Source organism: Hemitrygon akajei, chromosome 8 (assembly GCF_048418815.1).
Source record: "Hemitrygon akajei chromosome 8, sHemAka1.3, whole genome shotgun sequence".
Taxonomy (NCBI): Eukaryota; Metazoa; Chordata; class Chondrichthyes; order Myliobatiformes; family Dasyatidae; genus Hemitrygon; species Hemitrygon akajei.
The window spans coordinates 110786500-110813278 of NC_133131.1; the positions used below are offsets into that span (position 1 = coordinate 110786500).

General features: G+C 39.0%; 1 protein-coding gene across 2 annotated transcripts in view; it reads right to left on the reverse strand.

The window, feature by feature from the left end:
* LOC140732153 (contactin-associated protein-like 2) overlaps positions 1 to 26779 on the reverse strand; it is a 1811541-nt gene that overhangs the window by 1257966 nt on the left and 526796 nt on the right. For both annotated transcript variants that reach the window (XM_073054373.1, XM_073054374.1), the window contains exon 2: positions 5166 to 5276. In XM_073054373.1, the coding sequence (XP_072910474.1) occupies positions 5166 to 5276 (111 nt within the window). The remainder of the gene's footprint in view (positions 1 to 5165; positions 5277 to 26779) is intronic.

The window sequence follows — 26779 nt, forward strand, 5'->3', positions numbered from 1 at the left end:
AATATATTGTAAAAGTTTATTTTTCTCTTTCTTTATTGTTTCATTGATTGAATGTGAATGTAACAGAGTAATGTGAATGTGTTCATCTCTGTTCACGTAGTGTGAGCGAGGAGAACTCCTCTCAAGGTCTAGCCTATGTGTGTTTGGAAGTTAAGCACGTGTGTACCAATGACAGTATGTCTCTTAGTTAAGATGAGATGCATTTATTCATATTTTTGATGTTGTGTATAAGAGACAGGGTTGGTGGGATTCTAATGTAGTTCGTATTTTTTTAGAGTTGCCACTACCGTATTGGTTTTGTATATTTTGTTTTAGTTATTTTCATATTGCATACTCAACAAGAGTGTGGTCTGAAATTAAACTGAGATTATAACAGCGGGAACTGTGTTTTTTTTAATTAATTTTGTTGTTTTTATTTAGATATCCTCTTTCTGCATTAAAACATCTAAAACAGATAAAGGAATTAGACCCAAAAAAGTATTTGTTGTCCTGCGTGTGTATTTTTCCCCAGGCTACAGCAAGTATATTCTGACATATATGTACTTTGATAATAAATATACTTTGAACTTTAGTTCTTGTCTCCTGTCTTTTTTCTCTGTACTTGAAAATGTTGCCCATAACCAATTTTGATTAAACAGCTCTTCATTTTACTGTTTCTGCCTGATTTGCAGAGTAGTTCCAATAACTACAACTTATGTACGGTTTTGCTGTTCACTATATGGCTTGTGGTGATAGCTAATTAAATAATGCTCCTGTGCAGCCAGAGATTTCTAACTTGCTGCAAGTTGGAGAAGCAGTTGGATGGGGCGGGTGGTACAGAAGCATCGCAGTTAGCATAATTCTTTACAAAGCCTGCAATTGGAAGATCGGGTTTCGATTCCCGCTGCTGTCTATAATGAGTTTTGAACATTCTCCCGGTGTGTTTTCTCCCACATTCTAACATATGTATGGGTTAGGGTTAGAAACCTGTGGACATGCTATGCTATCAGAAGTACCCAGCACATCTTCAGGATGTGTTGACTGTTAACACAAAACAACACATTTCACTGTATATCTCAATGTATATATTAACAAATAAAGCTAATTTTTAATCTTTGTGTATCAGTTATACGGTGCATATATCCAAGCTAAGTTCAAGGGAAAACAATACCCAGAAATCAATCTGTGAGGAATTAGTGTCAATGTTTCAGTTTGACGTCCTTTCATTGGAATTGGGTTAAGTTATAATGCATAGAATGGGATGGCAGGAAGAAAGAGGAATATCCATGTTAGAGAGGAAACCAAGAGAAAATAAATGGCAGTATTCCCTCTGTCTCTGATCATTACCTACATCTGTTTTCTAACTTTCATAGCAGATCTCTTCCTCCTTATAGGGAAAGTCACAAGAGCCCCCGATTGCTACCTTGCCACACTTGTCAACTTCTCTTTGTTCAGCTGCTCTACTTGCTTTGAATGGAGGATTTTCTTCAGTAAGACGTAAAGTCGCTGTCCTTCAGTTGTTCTCTGCAGCAGGATGACCAACACTTCACTTTCATCTCTACAGCCTTTTATACATCTAACACTACCATGATGCTTCTTTCTTGAATGAGCACAGCTGCATAACAATCTCACCATTACTCAAACAAACAAACACAAGAATAAGCTACAAGCATAGCTAAACTAAAAGCATGAATGTTCTGCTGTGGCTGTAAAATGGGTTATTCTCAATCAATCTCCTCTTCACTACTTTTCTTTACCTCAACTATTTTTACTATTATGACCCTCCCATTTCTATCAGTGAAGTAAATGCATCCACCTAACTAGTATACAGATCTGCTCCCCTTACTCTTCACTTTGTAGCAGACATGATGTAATGATGTCTTGATTTATTCAAGCTCATCATTCTTCTAAAAATTCCATCTTTTGCGTCTGATGGCAGTCTGAAACACCGAGCCATTTGAATTTCTGCTCACAGCCTTGGTAAGTTCACTATTACACCTGCCAGGTGCAAATTTATTAAAAAGATGCATTAGCTGCTGTGTTCCTGACCCTCAAGATGGGGTCACCTGGAGTTTCAAAACAAAACACTGCTATTTCATGACTTTGCTCATATCCTCTTCCCTTTTATATTCTGGTGTTGTACAGGGAAATGTGAGTTTTACTGTTTACTTCTCTCCCTCGTTCCCATATCTACTTTCTAATCGTGCCCTTTGTCACAACCTCTCCTGTTGTTTCTGTTCAGTAAGTGCTCCTCAGAAGAAAAACTCATGCCTTTTCTTTATGTATGCTGCTTCTATCTAACAAGTTCATACAAAAATGAAATACTGTGTATGCTCAAAATTTGAAATATAAAATTAACATGCAAGAAACATTCAGCAGACCAGGCAGCATGTGCAGGAAAATAAGCAGAGTTTCACAGTGCTTATCCTGACCTCAGGAGCTTTCTCGTGCGGAGTTTGAACCCTCTCCCTGTGACCACATGGGTTTCCATTGGGGACCCCCCTCCTTCCCTCACCCACCTCCCAAGGATGTCCATTTACTAGGCTAGTTAACCAATGTAAGCTTGCCTTAATGGAGTGAGAGAGAGAAATTGATGACAATGTAGGGAGACTAAAATGGAATTAGTGTGGTAATAGTATAACTGGGTGCTTGATGGCTAGTGTGGATTCAAAGAATCAAAGGGCCTATTTCTATGTAACTTTATGACATTATTTCTGCTCAATTACTTTTCAGTTCTGATGTTTCATTTATGATTACAATTTTCGTTTATGTTCTCAATATTCCCTGCATAACTGTTTTATTGAAATTATGAATTATTATGACTTCTTTATGTCAAAACAATGAAACAGCTACAATATTTTATTTTTTCCAGCAATAACAGTGACATATTCTCCATAAGCAGATCTGGTCTTTCTGAAATAATGCCTGTACTTCCATGTCTTTGAAAAAAGTGGTATCTTTTCCTTAGAATGTGATGCAACAGACCCAAAATGGGGTAATCAGAGTATATTGTTGAATACCAACACTGTTAATTCATTACTTCCAGGCTAAGCCTATTAGTCAGATTTGATTACTATACATTTAATTAAGCAGAAGCAGAAATAGAAAGACTCAGTTTGCTAATGATTTATTGATGACATGTCCATTATAATTCAGAACCTATTCTTCAAAAAGAAACCAGTGTTTTGAGAATACTGAGGTGCAGTAACCATTTGAACATTTCTTGGCATGTCTATATATCAGCTCTGGCTTATTCTGAACTTCATCTGTGGATTCATATTCATCAACATAGATACCACAAAATACCTCAAAAGATTACATTCATCTTCAAACATTCAAGATCAAAGCTGAGCATCATAATCACTCTCCTGATTTGCCTCAAATCTTAGACTTTTCAAATTGGCTAACACCCTGTAAACATAAGCCCCAGACTACAATTTATGAAATTGCATCAATCTGAAACATTATCTCCACTTCCAACATCACAGATTCTACTTGATGACCCGAGTATTTCCACCATCCTCTGTTTTTATTTCTTATCATCTGCAACGCTTTGCTTTTCAGTTATAATTACAATTTATCAAGGTTGCCATCAGTCCTTCATCAGTCTGCATTTGAAAAACTTCTAATTGCATTAGCACATAACAGCATAGAAGACAACGATTCATCCTAACAAGCTTAATCCTGGGACAAGAGATTTGCAATGCAATATAATGTGCTGGATTTATTCCTGTTTCCTGCTATAGTCTTCAATTTCAAATAATTAAATCCTTTCTAAGTAATGCTTTAATTTCTCACTCAATAATGCACGGTAATTCACTGCCTGCTTATCACCCATCCTGTTCACCAATCTTCAAACACTTGCTAAGTTTGGACATTCCAAGTTCTGGCTCTACTAAACTTGGATTTAGACAGTGAAGTACAAGAATCTTCTATGTCTTGGTGGTGCACTGGTGCACTGCCATGGCCCTGTCCCAAAATATGATGGCAGGCCTCAAAAGGAGACACGGCTGAGATTTTTAAGATCAATATTCCATTCCTTAAGATAATAAAAACAGTTGAGAGCCCAATAATTTTCCATTTTTTATAAAACTCTTTGGTGAAAAAAATTACTAATCTAGTTTTCTCAGTGGTAATCATGGATCCTTTATCATTGATTTGTCAATTGGAAGTCTTCTGCTTACTCTTTGCAAGCATTTCACAATCTGTAAAATCCTCCACTTAAATGTTTCTGGGTTTTTTAAGCCTTCACTATGTTTGGAAGGAACTCTCCACCCCTCCAAAAATTTTTCTGCAAATGGAATGCCCGGGGAATGCTCCCTGCACAAACTCTGGCTTTGCCAAATCTTTTTCTTACTTCAATACTGCTCCATTAAAAAACACAGTTATTTGAAATATATGAACAGTATTAGTCTTTACCTCCCTCTCCATGCCTCAGGGGAATTATGTCACAATGTCCATATATTTGATCAATGGATTAAGCTGTATTAATTCCATGCTAAGCACCATTTTATCCAAAATGCAATATTTTGCTTTTGTCACCAGCCAATAATTTGCCCATAACTGTTGAGTGATTTATATGCTGCTGCATTCTGCTATTACTTACTGTGTCCCCAAATTAGGCACCATGACCAATCTCAATATTATTTCTCTTGTGGCAAAGTCCTAGATGAATTTCAATTTTACAACCGCTGATGCACTTTACCTTCCCAAGTTCTTAAAATTGCTATAGGACAGATTATATATTCCAGTACATTTATCTACTGTAGTCTTCTTCAGCTGCTGTTGATAAATAGTCCGTTACACCACTTTAGTATACTTAGTTTAGTTCTAGAGAACAGAAATTCTACCTCATTATTTTCTCAATATACCTTGTGAATAACACCCAAGCATCCTTGATATCTGCGAACTTGGTCTGAATTTACTCACCCACTACAAACTTCTTTCATATCAAGACATCCGGAAGAAATGGTTATGTTTTTTGTTTAGTTTCTGACCTGTCTTCTGGCCATTAATGTTAAGTTGTGCAGTTTGACAGTTCCTTCCACAAAATTCGAGTACATGATTAGTAAGTTGTTACACAATCCATTTAAAACTTTCAGCAACATATTAAGAACATTACTGTATATAATAAAAGCAATTATTTGTGAATAAAAAGCTGATGACAGTACTTCAGAACCTCTTACCTCCTCTCTTATTTAGTTTTGCATAGCCAGGTACGTAACTGCCCGACATCACAGATGAACTTCTGAAGGAAGAGTGGGGGAGTGCCCTAATCAGTGGCTCATCGCATTTCTCTGTTAAAAGAAAGAAAAATATTTACATTTTATTGAAGTTAAATGAAAGCAGTAAAATATGGATTTCCCCACATTATAAAGCAAATACAGGTAATGTTAAACTCCATTTATCTGGTATCTTTAGGATTCTGGTTGTGCTGTAATTGGACTGGCAGATTTTCCAGATATCCCCACAGACATTTATTTCATTTAGTATCAGAGAAGGTACAGGATTGGAGGCCCTGGTATGTCAGACGGAGCAAGGAGTCAGAACCCAGTGAACCAGGTGCCAAACCAACATAGAAATTTCTTTGTAGCATCTCTAGATAGCCACGTGGCAGATTAATGAAGTTTTAACGAGTTCAAATGTCACACAATGTGATCACAACATTACAAACCTTACCAAATAATCCAAACAGATGGCAACCTAACCAGGAGGCAACATGGTCCAAAGAGAGCCGAGTGTTCCAGTATAGAAGATTATCATTTAAATATACAGTACATCCAAACTCTACCCAATCCTGATAAAAAAACATTTCGAATTCAGTAAAATAAATGCACACACTTCTTCAACTCAACACTGAAGTTACTCCATTTTAGTTTGTAAGTGAATGTAATTATCTGGAACATTTCCCCTTTATCCTTTTCTGATGGAATTATTAGCTAGGAGATCTCTTTGATGAATGAGTTTGAGAATTTTGTGCTGGATACCTAAATCAGAACATGTGAAAGTGTTCGGATTATTGTAAAAATTCTTCAAAAAATTAAAACAATTACAAGCTGGCTGGAAATGAAAAACTATTAATAGCACTCTTCACTCACTCTTCACTGAACTATTAAATGATACCCACATTAAATTGTTATTATATATTTTAAAATGTCAAATTTTACATTTAAAAGGTAGAGTTTAATTTTCCCAGCTTTCTTAATCTCTTGCATCTAATCATAATCTTTCTTGAACACTTCCTAATTCAACCCCTTTTAATGACTTGCTTTGCTATTTCTATCATAGTTATCAAATAATATTGGTTAAAGCAAAAGACTATCGTTCACTTGGGTTCCAAATATCCTATGGTACAAAAAATGTTGACATAAAGTCAACAAAATATTCTAACTAAAGAAACTCACCATGAGATGTGCTGCTGATGTTTTTCTATTAATATTTATTTCAGATAAAGTTTCTGGGGAGAATTTAGGACCTGTTTAATGTTTCAGTCTAGGATGGTTGAATAGATACAAAGCTACAGGAAAGAGTTTTTTTTTGAAGATAACAGCTGGTGCGGATTGAAACAGGAGCACAGATGGTGAAAAAAGCCAAATTTTAGAAATGCTAAATAATTCAAATCAATGTCATAAAAGTAACATGCTTTACTTCTACATGAATCACTTTGAACTACATCCTGGTAGCATGTTAATACAAATGGTTGTATCAGCCACACATTATATGTGTTGGTATTGTATAATAATCCACATTTTACAAAGAGCATCATTGCTGAAGCTCATAAAATGATGTACAGTAATTACTATATAAAGTCTGGTGTAATAAAATCAGACTTTACCGCTTTTCCTCTCTAATCAATCTACAAAATATACGCATCCTCTTTGTGCATAATGTAACCTAGAAGTCTGGTATATACTCAACTTATGGTCAATTGTACAAAAACATCAATTAAACAGAGACTATTCAAATAAAGCATTTGACAAAAAATTCAAAGAAAACTGATTTGGTGATTTAAGACGATTTTATTATTTTTAGCACAAAAATTCTTACATTCTATAACACAAGTTCAAAGTAAATTTATTATCAAAGAACATATATGCTACCACTTACTGCCTCGAGATTCATTTTCTTGCAGGCATTTACAGGAAGTAAAAAAAATACAGTGGAATATTACAAAAATAACTATACATGAACTGACAAAGACTGGGAAACACCAATGTGCAAAGGAAGACAAATAAAAATAATACTGGGAACATGATCATTGAAAGTGAGTTTGTAGGTCATAGGATCCATTCAAAATTGTGGTGAATGAAGTTATCCACATCAGTTTAGGATCCTGATGGTTGTAGGTTAATAACTGTTGCTGAACAAGCCAGAGAAAATCTGCATATTCTGGAAATCCAAGCAACACACACAAAGGCACTCACCGGGCCAAGCTGCATCTATGGAAAGAGTAAACAGTTGATGTTTCGGGCTGAGACTCTTCTTCTGGACCTTCTGATGAATGGTCTTGGCCTGAAACATCGACTGTTTACTCTTTTTCCACAGATGCTGTGTTGCCGAGCCTAAGGCTGCTTTACCTCTTACCCATTGGTAGTAGCAAGAATAGTTGGGTACTTCATGATGAATGCTGCTTTCTGGAGGCAGTGTTCTATGGTAGGAATGGTTCCACCACTTTCTGCAGTCTTTTCTGTTCCTGTTCATGCCAGGTTGTAATGCAACTAGGTCTGATACTCTCCATTGTGCATCAAGAGAAGATTGTCAAAGATTTTGGTGACATGTTGGATCGATGCAAACTTCTAAGGAAATAAAGGTGCTCTCGTGCTTTCTTTGTGGTGATACTTTTGTGATATTTCGAAGAAAAATCATCGAATTTTTGCCATCAAGGGATTTAAAGCTGCTGATCCTACCCTCCTCTGGTTTTCCCTATGAGGATTGGCTGATCTGAAGCCGATAGAGCACATTGTTTTTCCTGGCGTTGAGTGAAGGATTGTTGTTCAGTCACTAGTCAATTGGATTTTTAACCTCACTCCTATATTCTTCCTAATTTTTTGCAAACCAACACTTTTTTTGAAGTCAAGAATGAGATATAAAATAAACTGCACTGGCTGCTTCATTAAATGTTACGTAATCAAAGAACGAACAAATAAAGAAGAGCCAAGAGAACTAAGAAAACGAAAACATAGCATGGTTGTCTCATACTTAGACTAGAGATAACAAAGTTCAAGTGACAACGATCACCCTATAAAATAGCCAGATTCAGGCAATGTGACACCTGCAATAGAAAATTAAGAAACTTTGAGAAAAATACAAAAGCAACTGTACTGTAATTGCTGGAAAATTCATTAGACACTTAGTGTATATGCCTATAGGTGATTATATAAAAATACAAGCAAGCACAGGGAAGTTAAATTACAAAGAAAATACAAGGAAAATAACAATTCTACAAGCTATGTGACATATATTTCTATTGATGGCTGCCTCTTTGCCTTTAATTGTTGCCATGTCCAATGGAGTCTGCATATAGCATTTTCAATGGAAGAATATTTAACCATTAAAATTATTCATTCTTAACTATTGACATATATCTAAAATAATTTGGGAAACTTCATTGTAGAAGTTTAAGTTACTTTGGACTTGGTTCAATACAGGAAAATTGAGGCAGAAAGCCTTTCTGTTTTGTACTTGTGACCCCCTTCCTTCAGGACCTTACATCTGAAACAATGGAAAATGGGAAATAAATTATGCAAATGAATGTGTATACTTTCACAATAATTTTGTCATAGCATTATTCGGAATGAGTGACAAAATTTATCAAAAATACTTGATACTTTCAAGGCGTGACTCGAGTAGCAGCAGTACTCTCAATGGATACGATTAAATATTCCCGTTTCAGCCTGTTACAGCCAGAAAGCACAACTACTTCTAAGGTCAGTACAGTCAATAAAGATGTTTTAATGCATTTAAACAAACTATCGCAGCTTAAAACCAACGGAAACAACAGTCTGTGGTAAGAAGTGCCCATGGAGAAAACTTTGGAGGAAACGTGGGCGCAGATCGGTATTACAAATGTGTTTAAGGAAAAAGGGTTTTAAACTCCATACAGTCGGCCCTCTTTATCCGTGGGGGATTGGTTCCGGGACTCTCCGCGAATACCAAAACTCATGGATGCTCAAGTCCCTTATTTAACATGTATCAGTGCGGTGGTCTTTAGGACCCAGTGGAACCCCGTACTTTCTTTAACATGTCCTTGTGCGGTGGACATTAGGCCCTGGCGGCGCAGCTCTGAATCCGCAGTGTTTCTGTTCATGAAAATAATCACGATCATGATTGAAAATAAGGTGGATGTAATAAAGCAATCAGAAAGATGTGAACTGCCATCCGTCATTGGGAAAGCATGAGACTACAGTTGGTCAACGATCAGAACAGTTTTAATGGAGAATGTGAAAGGCCCTGCCCCGATGAAAGCTACAATTATTACTAAGCAACACAGTGGTTAAATTATTGAAATACGTATGTTTCTTAAGTGTTTTATATGGATAGAAAGGTAAAATATGTACTATATACTAAGAAAAACATTTGACTAACTGACATCTAAATAATACCGGATGTACCTGTTCCGACTTCAAATCCTACTTAAAGACACTCAGGAATAGAACTCATTCATAACCTGAGCACTGCCTGTACTTTTAAGTCATTTCTAGATTACTTATAATACCTAATAAAATGTAAATGCTATGTAAATAGTTGTTATACTGTATTATTTAGGGAATAATGACAAGAAAAAATAGTCTGTATATGCTCAATCAACAAGTGCTGGAGAGAGAACTTCCGGGTTTTCCCGATCCACCGTTGGTTGAATCCGTGCATGCGGATTCAGTGGATAAGGAGGGCCGACTGTATACCGACTATCTTGCTAGCGAACGTACAGTTTCTGATGAATAAGATCAATGATCTCAGAGCCAGGGTGCTGAATCAGAGGGACATCAGGACCGTGTGTGTCATTTGTTTCATGGAGTCCTGGTTTACCCCTTCCGTACCGGATGCAGCGATTCAGATCGACGGGTTTACTATACACCGTCAGGATAGATCTACAGAGTCCCTCAAAAGCAGAGGTGTAGTATGCCTCATGATCAACTCTTCTTCGTGCTTAAATATATCAATGCTGTCCCAATTCTGCTCACCAGACCTGGAATATCTAGCAGTAAAGTGCCATCCTTTTTACCTACTATGGGAGTTCTCTGGGGTCATTTTGATAGCAATTTACATTCCACCTCAGGCCAATGTCAAGCAGGCTTTAGATGATCTGAGCAATGGGATCAACATGCACGAAACAGTGCACCCTAATGCCTTCACCATCATTTTGAGAGATTTTAACCACGCCAGTCTGATAAAATCACTAAGCAATTACCATCAACAGATCACTTGCAATACCAGAGGAAACAACACACTGGACCATTGGAACGCCACCATCAAGAACACCTACCGTGCTATTCCTCGCCCTCACTTTGGGAAGTCTGATCACCTGGCTGTACTTTTACTCCCTGAGTATAGGCAGAGACTGAAGACTGCAGCACCAGCAGTGAGGATCAAGAAGATTTGGACAAGGGAAGCACAGGAGCACCTACAGGACTGCTTTGGATCGGTGGACTGGACTGTATTCATCTTTGAACCTGGATGAGTATGCTTCAGTTGTTACCAACTTCATTAAAACCTGTGTGGATGAGTGTGTGCTCACAAAGACTTACTGTACGTTCCCAAACCAAAAGCCATGGATGAATCAGGAGGTACGTTGTCTGCTAAAGGCTAGATCTGTGGCATTCAAGTCTGGTGACCCAGGCCTGTATGAGAAAACAAGGTATGATTTGTGGAGGGCTATTTCAAGGATGAAGAAACAATTTTGAATGAGGTTGGAGGTGATATCAGATGCACGGCAACTCTGGCAGGGTTTGCAAGACATTACTTCCTACAAAGTGAAACCCAATAGTACGAATGGCAGCGATGCTTCACTACCAGGTGAACTCAACACCTTCTATGCTACTTCACAAGGGAGAATATAACTACAGCTGTGAAGATCCCTGATGACCCTGTGATCTCTGTTCCAGAGGCCGATGTTAGACTGTCTTTAAAGAGAGTGAACCCTCACAAGGCAGAAGGTCTCGATGGAGTACCTGGTGAGGCTCTGAAAACCTGTGCCAACCAACTAGTGGGAGTATTCAAGGACATTTTTAACCTCTCACTGCTATGAGCAGAAGTTCCCACTTGCTTCAAAGGCAAGAATTATACCAGTGCCTAAGAAGAATAATATGGGCTGCCTTAATGACTATCACCCGGTGCACTCACATCGACAGTGATTGTCTCGGCTCGAAACGTGGACTCCTTCTTTCAACGGGGGATGCTGCCCAACCTGCTGAGTTCATCCAGCTTGTTTGTACAACAGTGATGAAATGCTTTCAGAGGTTGGTCATGAATAGACTGAACTCCTGCCTCCTCAAGGGCCTGGATCCATTGCAATTTGCCTATTGCCACAATAGGTCAATGGCAGATGCAATCTCAATGGCTCTCCACACAGCTTTAGACCACCTGGCCAACACAAACACCTGCATCAGGATGCTGTTCGTCGACTATAGCTCAGCATTTAATACCATTATTCCCACAATCCTGATTGAGAAGTTGCAGAACCTGGGCCTCTGTACCTCCCTCTACAATTGGATCCACAGCTTCCTAACTGGAAGATCACAATCCGTGCGGATTGGTGATAACATATCCTCCTTGCTGACGAACAACACTGTCGCACCTCAGGGGTATGTGCTTAGCCCACTCCTCTACTCTCTATATACACATGACTGTGTGGCTAGGCACAGCTCAAATATCACCTACAAATTTGTTGATGATACAACCATTTTTGGTAGAATCTCAGGTGGTGACGAGAGGGCGTACAGGAGTGAGATATGCCATATAGTGGAGTGGTGTCGCAGCAACAACCTGGCACTCAACAAAGATGAAAGAGCTGATTGTGAACTTCAGGAAGGGTAAGACGAAGGAGCACATACCAACCCTCATAGAGAGATCAGAAGTGGAGAGAGTGAGTAGCTTCTCGTTCCTCAGTGTCAAGATCTCTGAAGATCTAACCTGGACCCAACATATCAAAGCAGTCATAAAGAATGCAACACAGCAGCTGTACTTTATTAGGAGTTTGAAGAGATTTTGCATGTCAACAAATACACTCAATAACTTCTATAGTTGTACTGAGGTGAGCATTCTGACAGGCTGCATCACTGTCTGGTGTGGAGAGGCTACTGCACAGGACTGAAAGAAGCGGCAGAAGGTTGTAAATCTTGTCAGCTCCATCTTGGGAACTAGCCTACAAAGTACCCAGGACATCTTTAGGGAGCGGTGTCTCAGAAAGGCTGCGTCCATTATTAAGGACCTCCTGCACCCAGGGCTTGCACTTTTCTCACTGTTACCGTCAGATAGGAGGTACAGAAGCTTGAAGGCACACACTTAGTGATTCAGGAACAGCTTCTTCCCCTCTGTCATCTGATTTCTAAATGGACATTGAAACCTTGGACACTACCTCACTTTTATTAATATAAGGTATTTCTGTTTTTGCACATTTAAAAAATTATTTTCAATACATGTAATTGATTTACTTGTTTATTTATTATGTTTTTTTCTCTCTTCTAGATTATGTATTGCATTGAACGGCTGCTGCTAAGTTAACAAATTTCATGTCGCACGCCGGTGATAATAAACCTGATTCCGATTCACAGCAAAAGAGCTATTTACAGCATCCTTACACACCTGGAGAAGGATGCTTATGTGAGAATGCTGTTCTTGGACTACAGTTCAGCATTCAGCACTATAATTCCCTCCAGGCTTGACAAGAAGCTCAGAGACCTCGGCCTTCACCCTGCCTGGTGTAGCTGGATCCTGGACTTGCTGTCAGATCACAGGCGTGGTTAGAGTGGGCTCCCTCACCACCACCCCTCTGATTCTCAACACAGGTGCCCCTCAGGGCTGTGTACTGAGTCCCCTCCTTTACTCCCTGTACACCCATGACTGTGTTGCCACCCACAGCTCCAATCTGCTAATTAAATTTGCCGAGGACACTACAATGATTGGCCTAATCTCAAATAATAATGAGGCACCTACAGAGAAGAAGTTATCACCCTGACACAGTGGTGTCAGGAGTACAATCTCTCTCTCAATGTCGCAAAAACAAAGGAGATGGTTGTGGACTACATGAGGAATGGAGACAGCTAGCCCCTATTGACATCAATGCATCTGGGGTTGAGAGGGTGAACAGCTTTAAGTTTCTGGCTATACACATCACAGAGGATCTCACGTGGTCTGTGCATTCTGGCTGTGTGGTGAAAAAAGCACAACAGTGCCTCTTTCACCTCAAACAGTTGAACAAGTTTGGTATGGGCCCCCAAATCCTAAGAACTTTCTACAGTGGCACAATTGAGAACATCCTGACTGGCTGCATCACTGTCCGGTCTGGGAACTGTACTTCCCTCAATCACAGCACTCTGCAGAGAGTGGTGTGGACAGCCCAGCGCATCTGTAGATGTGAACTTCCCACTATTCAGGACATTTGCAAAGACAGGTGTGTAACAAGGGTCCGAAGGATCATTGGGGACCTGAGTCACCCCAACCACAAACTGTTCCAGATGCTACCATCTGGGAAATGGTACCACAGCATAAAAGCTGGACCAACAGGCTCCAGGACAGCTTCTTCCACCAGGTCAGCAGACTGTTTCATTCATGCTGATGGAACTGTATTTATATGTTATATTGACTATCCTGTTGTACATACTATTTATTATAAATTACTATAATTGCACATTGCACATTTGAACGGAAGCATAACATAAAGATTTTTATTCCTCATATATATGAAGGTTGGAAGTAATAAAGTCAATTCAATTCAATACTTGAACTGTGGAAGGCCTGTTATCACACCTCCATGATAACATCTCCTAGCCTTTCTGGACAGCAGAAGAAATAAGAAGAACTGGCTATATGACCCTTCATACCCGCTCGGCCATTCAATAAGATGCTGAATGGTTTCTAGCTTAACCTCATCTCTGGTTTCATGTTTCATCCCTCCAACTGGTGATATCCCAACACTCTAAAATTCAGCCTTGAATACAGATAGCAAGCTGGCATCCAAAACTCTCTGCATGAAATCGAGTTTATTGTCATACATAGACACAGCGCAATGAAAACTTGCTTGAGGTAGAGTATTCCCAACATTCATGACACAGTTTTCTCCCCCCATCTGAAGGTGCAGCATTCCTATGAAACTGTTTGTAAGCTGAAATGTCATAAAGCGAAGAAGTAATTACCATTAATTTATATAGGAAAATTTTTTTGAGTGTTTCCAAACCTAAAAAATAACCTACCGAATCATACTAAACAACACATAAAACCTAAAATAACGCGAACATATAGTAAAAGCAGGAATGATATGATAAATATACAGCCTATATAAAGTAGAAATATTGTATGTACTGTGTAGTTACACTTATCAAAATTGAGAAGACAGCGAGCTGAAATTTGATTTGGAGAAAAAAAAATCGGCACATACACGCATATGCATGTACACACATGTGCACAAAACTGCCCGCACAGGGCTTCACGGTCATGGTAGTTTTTCTCGGGGTAAACACCCGTATAAAGTGTGCGTCTTTTTCTCGTAAATGCGAAAATCCTTTTTGGTTAGCGAAATCAGGTACTAATGTCGGTCTTTCACAACAGCGAGCTGTTGTAAAGCAAATGTTCGGAAAATGGGGGCCACCTGTACTTCAAGAACAAAAAAATCAAATCCTCACCTCCATCTTAACTATTGATGCCTCATCCCGACACTACAGCCCGTTTATAGATTGCCTTGTCAGAAAAACATTCTTTCAGCCTCCACAATATATTATCCCAGAAAGCTGTCTCAAATACATTCCATGAACCTGTCCTGAAGGCAACCTTGGCTAACTTTGTTTTTGTCCTGTCTTTAGGATGTCCTACGGCTTTGCATCACCTTTCTTGTAAACCCACATTACTCCTCTATTACTCTAGCTCATAGTAAAAATATTCCCAAGAGTTGTGTTCACCTCCTTGGTATTTCTCATCTCCTGCAAAACTCTGACCACTCCTGGTCTTTTGAGCTAAATTCCTTCCTGAGTTCTGTTTTAAAATCATCCTTCATTATTTGAGTGTAGTATTCTTTGCTTTCAGCCTCTTTCCAAAACGCTAAGAATCCAAGATATTCAGTTCCTAGTGTTCATCATCTTGCAGACACCTTTCTGTAATAGCTTAAGATCAAACCCTTTCACCAATAGTAGTGACATTAATTTAGCCATCTTATCACGAATGCTCTGCACATTCAGGTTGATGCACAGTGCAATGTGGTGTCTTGGAGATCACTGAATAGACTTTATCTGAAGGCTGAGGTAAGACTTGGCAGAATCAGTATCAGGTTTAGTATCAGAATCAGATTTATTCCCACTGACATATGTCATGAAATGTGCTGCTTTCTGGCAGCAGTACAGAGCAAAGACAGAAATTTGATGATGGAAGGAAGGGAAAAGTTTTAAAAACATTGAATGTGAGTTTTCATCTTCCTGTCCCTCCTTCCTGATGGCAGGAATGTGAAGAGGCATGTCCTAACTAGTGAGGGTCTTTAATGATGAGTGCCAGCTTCTTGAGATGTTCTCGATGGCAAGAGGGCTATGCCTATGATGGAAGTTGTGGAGTCTATGTACATCCGTTTTCAGCCTATGCATTGAAGGCTCCATATCAGGCTGCAATGCAACCAGTCAGAATTCTCTCTGTGGCACATCTGTAGAAATTTGCAGAAGTCTTTGGTGACATTCCAGGACAGATCCTCTGAAATGATGATACCAAAGAGTTTGAAGTTGCCGACCCTCTCCACTGGCTCATGGACCTCCTGGTTCCTCCTCCTGAAGTCAATAATTGACCCCTTGGTCTTGCTGACATTGAGTGAGAGGTTGTTGTGACACCACTCAGCCAGATTTTCAATCTCCCTCCTATACGTTGATTCATCACCCCCTTTGACTTGGCCAATGACAGTGGTGTCATCAGCAAACTTAAATACAGTAGTGGAAATGTGGTGAGCTTCACAGTCAGTAGTATAAGGTGAGTAGAGCAGAGGGCTAAGCACACAGCCTTGTGGTACATCTGTGCTGATGGAGACTGTGGAGGAAATGTTGTTGCCAATCCTAACTAACTGGGGTCTACAAGTGAGGAAACCAAGGATCCAGTTACACAATGATGTATTGAGGCCAAAGACCTGAAGCTTATTGATCAATTTTGATGGGATAATAGTATTAAATGTCAATCTCCATTCAATGAAGAGCATTCTGATCTATACATCTGGATATACATTCCACCCATTGTGCTCATGCTATCTCATTAATGTGCCATCCAATTAGTCCCACTCATCTGTAATTTCAGGACTTCAATTGTTTCTCTCCTAACATGATAGAAGTAAAGAGTAGAGTTGTTGCCAGAATCATTTCATAACAGCAGGATATATTTTGGTCTTGGACTTGAATCATAATTAGATGAATGCTTTCCTTTGTGAGCTCTGTCTGCAGATGTGTGGTAGCTGGCAGAACTCTATTATGGTTTTTTTTTGAGAAATGAAACCTACAAGAATTGCTGAGTTGTAGTTGCCTCATTGAAGTCTATGTATATAAAGATGTGAGGGTGTACATGTAACTCTCAGGAACTCTACATCAGAAGAGCACCACAGCAAAATCATTAGAGAAAAAATTTACTTGATGCATTCAACCTTACACAAGCAACCAGTCCGTACATCCATCTAAAAAGGATTGTGGCTCTCTGCTGAAGCTGTAGCACATGAGAATCCAAAGGGATTTTTGTGACCGTGACATTGCTGTCTCTTTTCAGCAAGTAGGTTATGGAGGACAATGGGAAGGCGATTGTAAAGGGAATTTGGGGATATGTCAATTTACCCTCTTACTTTATTTCTTAACATTAGCTTCTTGTGAAAGATTTGACAAGCAACAGTGAAATATTTAGGCTAGAGGCAAAGTGAATTTATTGTGCACTCAGTTGTAACAGTGTTGGTCATCTTTGAAAGGTACAGAAGCGAGTAGATATAGATGAAAAGAATTTCCTATTGAATATGCCAGTCAATTATCTATATTTTAAATAAATGTTCAGATAAAGTAAAGGGAGAAGTACAACACTGCTAAAAATTGTTTTCTGACCAGATTCCCTTTACAGGAAGCAAAAAGATTACTGGAAGGACAAGAAGTACAATGCACATTTTGCTGATAAGGATTTTTCTTAAACCTTATTAATCAGACTTACTGCAAAACATTGATGGAGCAGCCATTTTCCTGCATCATTACTTTTCAGCTTACTGCTGCAAATGTAATCTCTTGTAAACTTAAAAGAATGCATTTCTAGACAAAGCAAGTATTAAAAATGCAAACAGAAATAATGCCAAGCTTGCTTTTTGAGGTTGAAGTGTGATTGCCAAATACTTGGGATGACAGAAGAAATTTTATTTTACATTTGGCTGGACTGTATGCAGAATGACAGTATTTGAAATTGGATATATAATGCCATATGCCCAGGTCTATTATTTTTCAAACTCTGGTATGCAGAAGCCACGGGCAGAACAAACAAACTGCAATAGTTTAATTTAATTCACAGAGACATCACATTGTCCTTTTGTTCCAGATCGGCATTTATAATTTAAACAGCTTGAAGCAGATACTTCTTTTCATTTTTTTTGCATAACAATTGCAATATGTTGAACAGAAATATTCAAGCACCTCTAGCGATTTTGCCTTCAGATTATGATTAAACAATGCCTAAGGTTGTTTGTAAGAAAATAAAAGTCTGCGTCCTGCCGAGATATTTGATGGTCTGACAGCTGTTGAGGAAAAGAGATGAAATTCAAGCCTGGTAGCCTTTCTTTAGTCCCACTGGAAGCAGTTCATATCACAGGCATTTGCCCTTCGTCTGACAGGAGCTGAGGCAGTCTTTTTGTTCTTTGAGATACTGAAAAATGGAGACTACAAGCTCACATCAGGAATAGAGAATGTTTAGCAAAACTAAACTTTTTAATTTGAATGTTGTCACATCGGATATACATCTGCTTGCCAGATCATTCCTAAGCTTCAATAAAAATCACATTAAAACATCCCAATGAGTCTTCATGTACAGTAAAAGGTTAGCAAGTTTAGTACTTAAAAAAATCTGGACTTCTTTCAAGAAGCAATCTCTGGTATTAATAACCAAATACAAAAATAATATTTGCTGTACCAGAAAACATTTAGTTAAATAAAAATACATTGTTCTTTTTGTTCTTCTTCTCAGGCAGTCCTTTGGATTTGAGGGTGATTTCCTTTAACTTCACGTTTTTGGGTTCTGAGTTGGGGGATGTGAACAAATTCTGAATGTCACCATTGACTCTCTCCATTTTTTATCGAGGAATCATAGAATGCATCCCATTTGGATGAATCAAGCTTTGGCATGAAAATCAATCTACTTTAGATTTCAAGAAGTAGCAGAAAGTTATGAATATAGTTCAGTCTATCATGAAATCCAACTTCACCTTCATTGACTTTTTCTATATTTCCCCTGTCTCAGGGAAACAGCTGACATAACCAAAGACCCTTCCCACCCCAATCATTCTCTTTTCTCCCCCTTTCTATCAGATAAAAGATACACAATCTTGAAATCATACAGCACAAGAGGATCAGCTTCTGTCCTGTTGTTATAGGACTCTTAATTGACCTCTTTTTTTTCTTGTACAATGAAGAAATCTGGATCTTATAATTAACGTTTTGACCCCTGCACCTTATTTGTATACATACACTGTACTTTGTAATGGGAACTGTAACACTTTATTCCCCATTCTCTTACTGCTTTTCTCTTTCTTATACATCAATGTACTTGGGTTTTGGAGTGTTCTGTATGGATGGCATACAAAACAAGGTTTTCACTGTACCTCTGTATGTGTGATCATCATAAACCAATCACCAATGTGGACACTGTAGATTCTTCCACAGCTGAGGTACGTGGTGGTTGAACATTGGATATACAGGCAGTCCTTTGAGGATCTCTGCATTATCCCAATAAATGGCTTCAAGATTCTTGACATCATTCTGAATATTCTTTCTCATGGGCTGGAGATTCACAGAATCAGATTTATTATCACTGACATATATGACATAAAATATTTATTTTATAGCAGCAATACAGTGCAAAAGACATAACATTTACAAGGGGTGATTGATAAGTTTGTGGCCTAAGGTAGAAGGAGATGAGTTATACAGCTCTCGTTACATGCACATGCAGTTCAACCCTTTGAGTGAAAATGCAGAAAGTTTGAAGTTAATAATCTCCTTCCACCTAGGCCATGAACTTATCAATCATTCCATGCCGTGGACCACTTCTGGTGGTCCATGACACCAACTTCTACAAAGAAGAGATCCGTATGCTCCACAACCGCTGGACTAAGTGTGTGAATGTAGGAAAATTAAATGTGCTAGGTTTTCTAAAATTGACTGCTTCTACCTTGGGCCACAAACTTACCAATCACCCCTCGTACTATCAAATACAAAAATAAGTAAAAATGCAAAAAAGAAAACCAATAATGAGTTAGTGTTTGTGAGTTGATGGAATGTTCGGAAATCTGATGGCAGAAGGGAAGAAGCTATTTCTGAATCATCGACTGCAAATTTTCAGGTTTCAGTACCTCCTTCCCAATGGTAATAATAAGAAATTAATAGTATTGAAAATGTAGTTGCACAGGCTATCCACTCAGCTGTGGATCACCTGGACAACAGCAATACCCATGTCAGGCTGCTATTTATTGATCCAGCTTGGCATTCAACACATTCATTCCCTCACTACTAACCAACAGGCTTCCAAATGCGTGCCTCTGTACCTCCTTCTGCAACTGGATCCCTGATTGACAGCACTATTGTTGGCAGAATCTCAGATGGCAACAAGGAGGTGTACAGGAGTAAGATCAATTGGCTGTTTGAATGGTGTCAAAACAATACCTTGCACTCAACTTCAGCACGACCAAGTCACTGGCTTCAGGAAGAAGAAATCGGGAGAACACAGACTGGTCCTCGTTGAGGGGTCAGCAGTGGAAAAGGCGAGTAACTTCAGGTTCCTGGGCATCAATGTCTCAGAGGATCTATCCTGGGCCCAACACTTTGGTGCAAACACGATGGAAGCACACAGTGGCTATAGTTCATGAGGAGTTTGAGGAGATTTGGTATGTCACCAGAAACCAGAAAATGTCTACAAGTATACAGTGGAGAGCAGTCTAACTGAATGCATCATCATCATCTGATATGGAGGCTCCAAAGCATAGGATCGATAGGAGCTGCAGAGGATTGTAGATTCAGCCAGCACTAGCCTCACTACTGTCAAGGACATCTTCATAAGGCAGTGCTTCAAGAAGGCAGCATCCACCATGAGGGACCTTCACCATCCGGGAAATGCCCGCTTCTCATTACTACCATCAGGGAGGAGGTATAGGTTTCTGAAGACCCTTACTCAAAGCTGTAGTAACTGCTTTGTCTCCTCCACCATCAGATCTCTAAATATTCGATGATCCCAGCACTATTCATTTATCTTATTTTTTATTGTAACTTACTGCATTTTTTATGTCTTGTGTTGTACTGATGACACGAAACAACACAGTTAATGACATATTTCAGAAATAATAAATCTGACTTTGAACTAATTTTGATCCTGAAGTTGATATCAGATCTTACTCTCAGCCAAGATACAGATCTTCCTCTGAGACTAATTTTCTGATATTTTCTGCCTAGTTTCTGCCAGCTCTGATATTTTATTTTTGTTTGAGACCTCCTTCTCTTACTGGTTATTATGGCCCATTTCAGAGCAACACACCCAAAATGCTGGAGGAACTCAGTAGGTCAGGCAGCATCTAGAAAAAGAATACAGTCAACATTTCAGACTGAAAACCTTTGGCAGGACTGGAGAAAATAGCTGAGGAGTAAATTTAAAAGGTAGGCGCTCGGCGAAGTGGTCTCCCAAACTACGTCGGGTCTCACTGATATACAGGAGGCCATACCAGCAGCGCCAAGCACATTATATAACCCCAACAGACTCACAGGTGAACGTTCGTCTCACCTGAAAGGACTGTTTAGGGCCCTGACTGGTAGTGAGGGAGGGGATGTGGGGGTAGGTGTAGCACTTGCTCCACTTGCAAGGATAAGTGTCAAGAGGGAGATCAGTGGGGAGGGATGAATGGACAAGGGAGTCGCGTAGAGAGCAAACCCTGGGGGGTGGTGAGGGGGGAGAGGAAAGATGTGCTTGGTGGTGGGATCCCGTTGGAGGTGGCAGAAGTTTTGGAGAATTATATGCAGGATTCAGAGGCTGTTGGGGTAGTAAGTGAAGACAAGAAAAAACCCTATCTCTGGTTGAGTGGCGGCAGGATGGGGTAAGAGCAGACTTGTGTGAAATGGAAGAGATGTGGTTGAGGGCAGGATTAGTGATGGAGGAAGGGAAGCCCCTTTCTTAGAAAAAAGAGGAGATCTCATTCATTCTAGAATGAAAAGCCTCACCCTGAGAGCGATGGAGACTGAGGAATTGAGAGAAGGGGATGGCACTTTTACAAATAACAGGGTGGGACGAGGTATAGTTCAGGTAGCTGTGAGAGTCTGTGGGCTTATAATAGACATTAGTGGATAAGCTGTCTCTGGAGATAGAGACAGTGAGATCTAGAAAGGGGAGGGTGTCGGAAATGGACCAGGCCTGAAATGTCAACTGTACTCTTTTCCTAGATGCTGCCTGGCCTGCTGAGTTCCTCAAGCATTTTGTGTGTGTTGCTCAGATTTCCAGCATCTGCAGAATTTCTCCTGTTCGTGAACGGCCCATTTCTGTTTGTTATTTGCTGCCAGTACTATATCAGAAGTCAGTAGCAACACATAATGTGAATAGTATGCCACAGCTACCATCAAAGTAAATGCACACCACCAAGTAAGGGGGATTTCAGACACGCTGCTAAGAGCTGAGTTTATTTCAACATAAAATATCATCAAAAGCTGCATGTTGTAGGAGGTGGAGGAGGCCAGGAACATAACTGTGAGTGAGCAATGCACCAAAGGTGATTATAGCCATCCCAGCAAGAGCAAAATATACTTCTGCTGCTAATTATCTGTGCTGAACTTCAATCATTGCAGATACTGGTAACGTTGAACAAATTAAGCACAAAAACAAACTGCAATCTTTAGAAATGACTCCAACTGTTGGCAGCTCAAAACTGTACAGCAACAGCAAACCTGCTGTGATTTCAATCTAAATGAATAACCTCGCTATGAAAGAGTACTCATAGTTATGGAAGTACCAAAAACACCTGACAAATCGTAAAATATCAAGCACAATGCATGTTCATATGCAAGATACAATTGAATATTTATTTGTAATAGCATCCTTCGAAAAGCAAATATTTGTAAGTTTGTTTTTCTTTAAGATACCAAAGTACTTGGGAAAACTAAGATCCCAAAGCAGATAATTTCTCTCAGGCATATGTAGTTTAATCATCTCTGTTAGGTGGAGGTTAGGTATATTCCAAAAATTTAATGTCTGATAAATATGAAGATGGTTCAAGGTTGATGGGATGGCCCACGTTCAGCGTCAGCTAAACAATGTGCTGGAAGCAGGTCAGACAGCATCCAATAAAAGAGATACGAGGCCTGTAGAATTGATACCCTGTAACACCAGCTCTGCAGATTTTGGATTTTCAGATTCAAGCCATTAAGCAAGGAAGATGAGGCTAATGAAAAAGAAATAGAGCAGCTCTGCTTGAAGGAACCAGAGGAAGATCTCAGGAAAGAAAACATCAAAACCTAGAGAGATTACAAGATACAAAACTACTCTTGCCATCCTCAAATTTTGCTTCACCATCTGCAAAATGCTGAATGTATCACTGGAGAAGTGCCACTACTCATGTGATTTCTTCTATGACAAAATAATAAATTGCTATGGAGCTTTCAGCATCGTCATTTGAGATGGACTGTTGCACTTCTTTTGAATGCATCTGGCATTATCTGTGACTTCTGTTATCATAATTCTTTGAGATCTACAGATCAAACAAAATGAAACTAACAACCAAATGAAAGTAATATAATGTGAAGTATGTAGACTGCTTTGTACTTACATTAAGTTGGACCTGGCTGTCATTTATACGCTAACCATTCACTGGCATAATGTTGAGGGGTAAATGCTAAATGCATCTGGATCCTATCATCAGAGAGTCACTGTTCGACTACACAGTACTTGATTTAATGGTTAGCCCAGTGATGCTGCAGGTAGATGCAATGGCATTTTCAGGATGTTGCAAACTTGTTTAACCAGGTGTATGCAGAAATCTGAGACTTACTCAGACATGAAGGGCCAGTCATAAACCGTTCTCTTTAGAACTACCAGCACCATGCCACTCATAAACTTCGAAAGAAAAATTGTCCATGCAGGAAATATTCACCTTTAAAATGTACTATGTGTAGCATGATGGGTTAAAGTTTACCTTTATTACCTTTACTTTGTCTTTTGGAACAAGCTTAACAAACTTTGGAGATCGGTAAGAACTGTGCATTTACATAGTGTGTTTGAAACCCTCAGGATATGCCAAAGGTGCAGTCAGGTCCTCCTGCAATGTAGAGATTATTATGTGCAGGGAGACATTGCAACCAATTTGCTTAGAGCAAGGTTGCTCAAACATCAGCAAAATAATGACCAAATAATGGGTCACAGATGGCTACAATTACACTGGTACTTCACTGATCTCTAACTGGTAGAACAGTGATTTATTACAATCCTCTTGGTCCTCGGGTATTGTTATTCACAGGTATGTGCTTCGCAGTATTTAGAATAACATTCACTCAGTCTGCATGATGGACTTGGAATCCAGGTCAAAACCCTGCTCTCCCTGATGCTCAAGTCCACACTAATGGTCTGTGTCCACTGTCTCAGTGCCAAGAAACTAAATCACTGTCCTGGCCCACCCTGTATCTGCCCTGACAGGCAGACCTTTCACATCAAGGCAAAGGACAATTCATTATGGTAGGAACCCTGTTTGAAGGCAAGGAATACACTGCACTTTCAGCAATGCACTATGACGCTGTGAGGAGCTTGTTCGTGTTCCCAGCACAGTGATGGCCAGATGCACAAAGAGCAAGGTTTTTCTTGCACTAGGTTATGCACACAAAATGCTGGAGGAACTCAGCAGGTCAGGCAGCATCTATAGAAATGAATAGGTTGTCACCATTTTGGGGCAAAACTCTTCTTCAAAACTGAGAAGGAAGGGGGAAGATGCCAAAATAAAAAGGTCGGTGGAGTGGAAGAAGGCTAGCTGGAAAGTGATAGGTGAAGACAGGTGGGTGGGAAGATGAAATCTGATAGGAGAGGGGAATGAACCATAGGAGAAAGGGAAAGCGGATGGGACCCAATGGGTACTAATAGGCAGGTGAGAGCAGGTAAAAGTTCAGAGTTCAGAATAGGGAAAGGTGGATGGGTGGGAAGTCACACATCCCTCTTTACATATTGTTATAATGGCCTCAAGTAGTACGAGAACTCTCATTCCTGGAAACATATCCTGAACACTGAATGAGACACAGGTGGAAACACCTTTCAGCAGGGGGCATTAACTGTATACATTTTAAACTTCACTGCTGGCACTCTATGTCTGTAAATTGCAGCAATGCATTGGTGCAAAGTTATCCAGATCACATCTCGGACTTTATGAATGTGATGTTCAATGATCTATTTCAAGAAACAATGAACTGGATGTAGAAAGAAGCAGACAATTACAGATAAGGAAACAGGATGAATTGCAGACAAATTGGATGAAAGAAAGAGAGAAGCTGATAAAGAATTCCAAGGAAAGACTCAGCAAATAAACAGAAGAATAAAAATCATTGTATTAACCCTTGATAATGAACAAAATGAATGATAAGAATGGTGTGCAAAATGACCACTCACTCTTGACCTCCAATTGTGGGTCCAATGTACCTTCAACTTTTTACTGAGGAGGAAGAGTAGGATTAATTTCTCAGTTCATACGATTTGTTGGATGAAGACTAAAGTATATCTAACATAATAGTCATCACTTGATATGATGATAATAGATAACCGGTTATTGAATTTATACTCCATCAATTAAAGACTTACAGTAAAGATAGCATCTCTCGCAGCCTCAAAATATCCCAACATGCTTTGAAGCCAATTGAGTACTCTTAAAAATTAATCTTCATTCTGATGGAGGACAGCAAACTCCCACAATTAAAATGCATTCAGATAATCTACTGATTATCTGCTTTCAGCTATATTAATTGAAGAAAAATATTAGTAAGGATCCTGGAAATAGTCCCAAGTTCTTTGAAAGAATGCCACATAAGCATCTTTGTGCCCCTGAGGAAGTCATGGTTTATCATGCCAACCAAAAGATGGCATGACTGACAGTATAATAATTTTATTCTCAAAACTATGGAGAAGTCAGAATCAAGAATGCTACAGATTGAGCCAGCAGAAATTCTATTTAGTCTCTTGACAACTGAGAAATAACAAGAGGAATTCATGCAGCAGAGACCTTCTTCTTTCAAGTCAACTAACTAGCTTACCACATCTTGTCACTTATACATGGCATCTAAATTAAATTAATTGTATCACTACATGTCAAAATAGCTTGGCATCATGAGACTGATTTCATTCTATCACGAACAGGAATGTGTAAGGCAGTACTGGCACATAATACATAAGTTTTAGAAGTTGCAAAAAACAATTCATCACCACCTGGGGTGATGCTTCCCAGCTTCATCGGTCTCTTTCTCTGCCTTCAATCTCGAATGTCATGTTGCTGTGGATCACATTATTAAGCAGACTCTTACTACTTGAATTACCAGCTCTAAATGGCTGCTGTAGGATTAATTTGCATTAATGCCATAAATCTATCATGTTTTATGACATGCAATGAATTTCAATGGGGAGCCTCAGAGCAAGACTGATGGGATAGAAATTTGTCCTTGGTCTCTTATTCGCTAAATGTAGAAATGGAGTTCGTTATTAGAAATAGATTACTTGTGTGTGACTTCAATGGAACCAAACTGGAAGTGAACTACAATATTTAACCATGTTCTGAATGTACATTTAATACAAGAGAACAATGTCAAATGTCTTTCCTTTGATGCCCGTTATGTGTTTCGTAGTTAATATAGTTCCACAATACTACAACCATTGTGTTAATATCTCCTTTCTTGTCCAAAGGATTATTTTGTCTGCTCATCTATTTTTCCACGCATAACTTCTGCACACAGCCAATTTCTCCGTCCATCCAGTTTGTCCTGTATGTAATAATTGTCCATGACATATGGAACTGGTCTGTTTTCCATACCAAATAACCATTTTCATCATTATGTGCCATCAATATTGTGGCAACATATAATGATGTACTTAGTTTCTTGCAATGTATTTAAAATATGGCTATGATTTGTGAAAGATTAATGAAAAATAGAGCAAGTTGTATGAGGAAAAACAGATGGCTGGATGTACAATTTTCATTAAAATTAGAAACTGCTCTTCACTTTAGGAATACAAATGAGGCATTTGTGTATATGATACAATGCAAAATCTGGAATATATGATTTAATTATACGCAGTGAGTTCTGTGCACCGGATAGAAAAAACCTGTATGTTTTTAATTTGTCAATAAATATTTTAGTACAATTTTCAACACATAATTATGCTGTAATTTTAATAG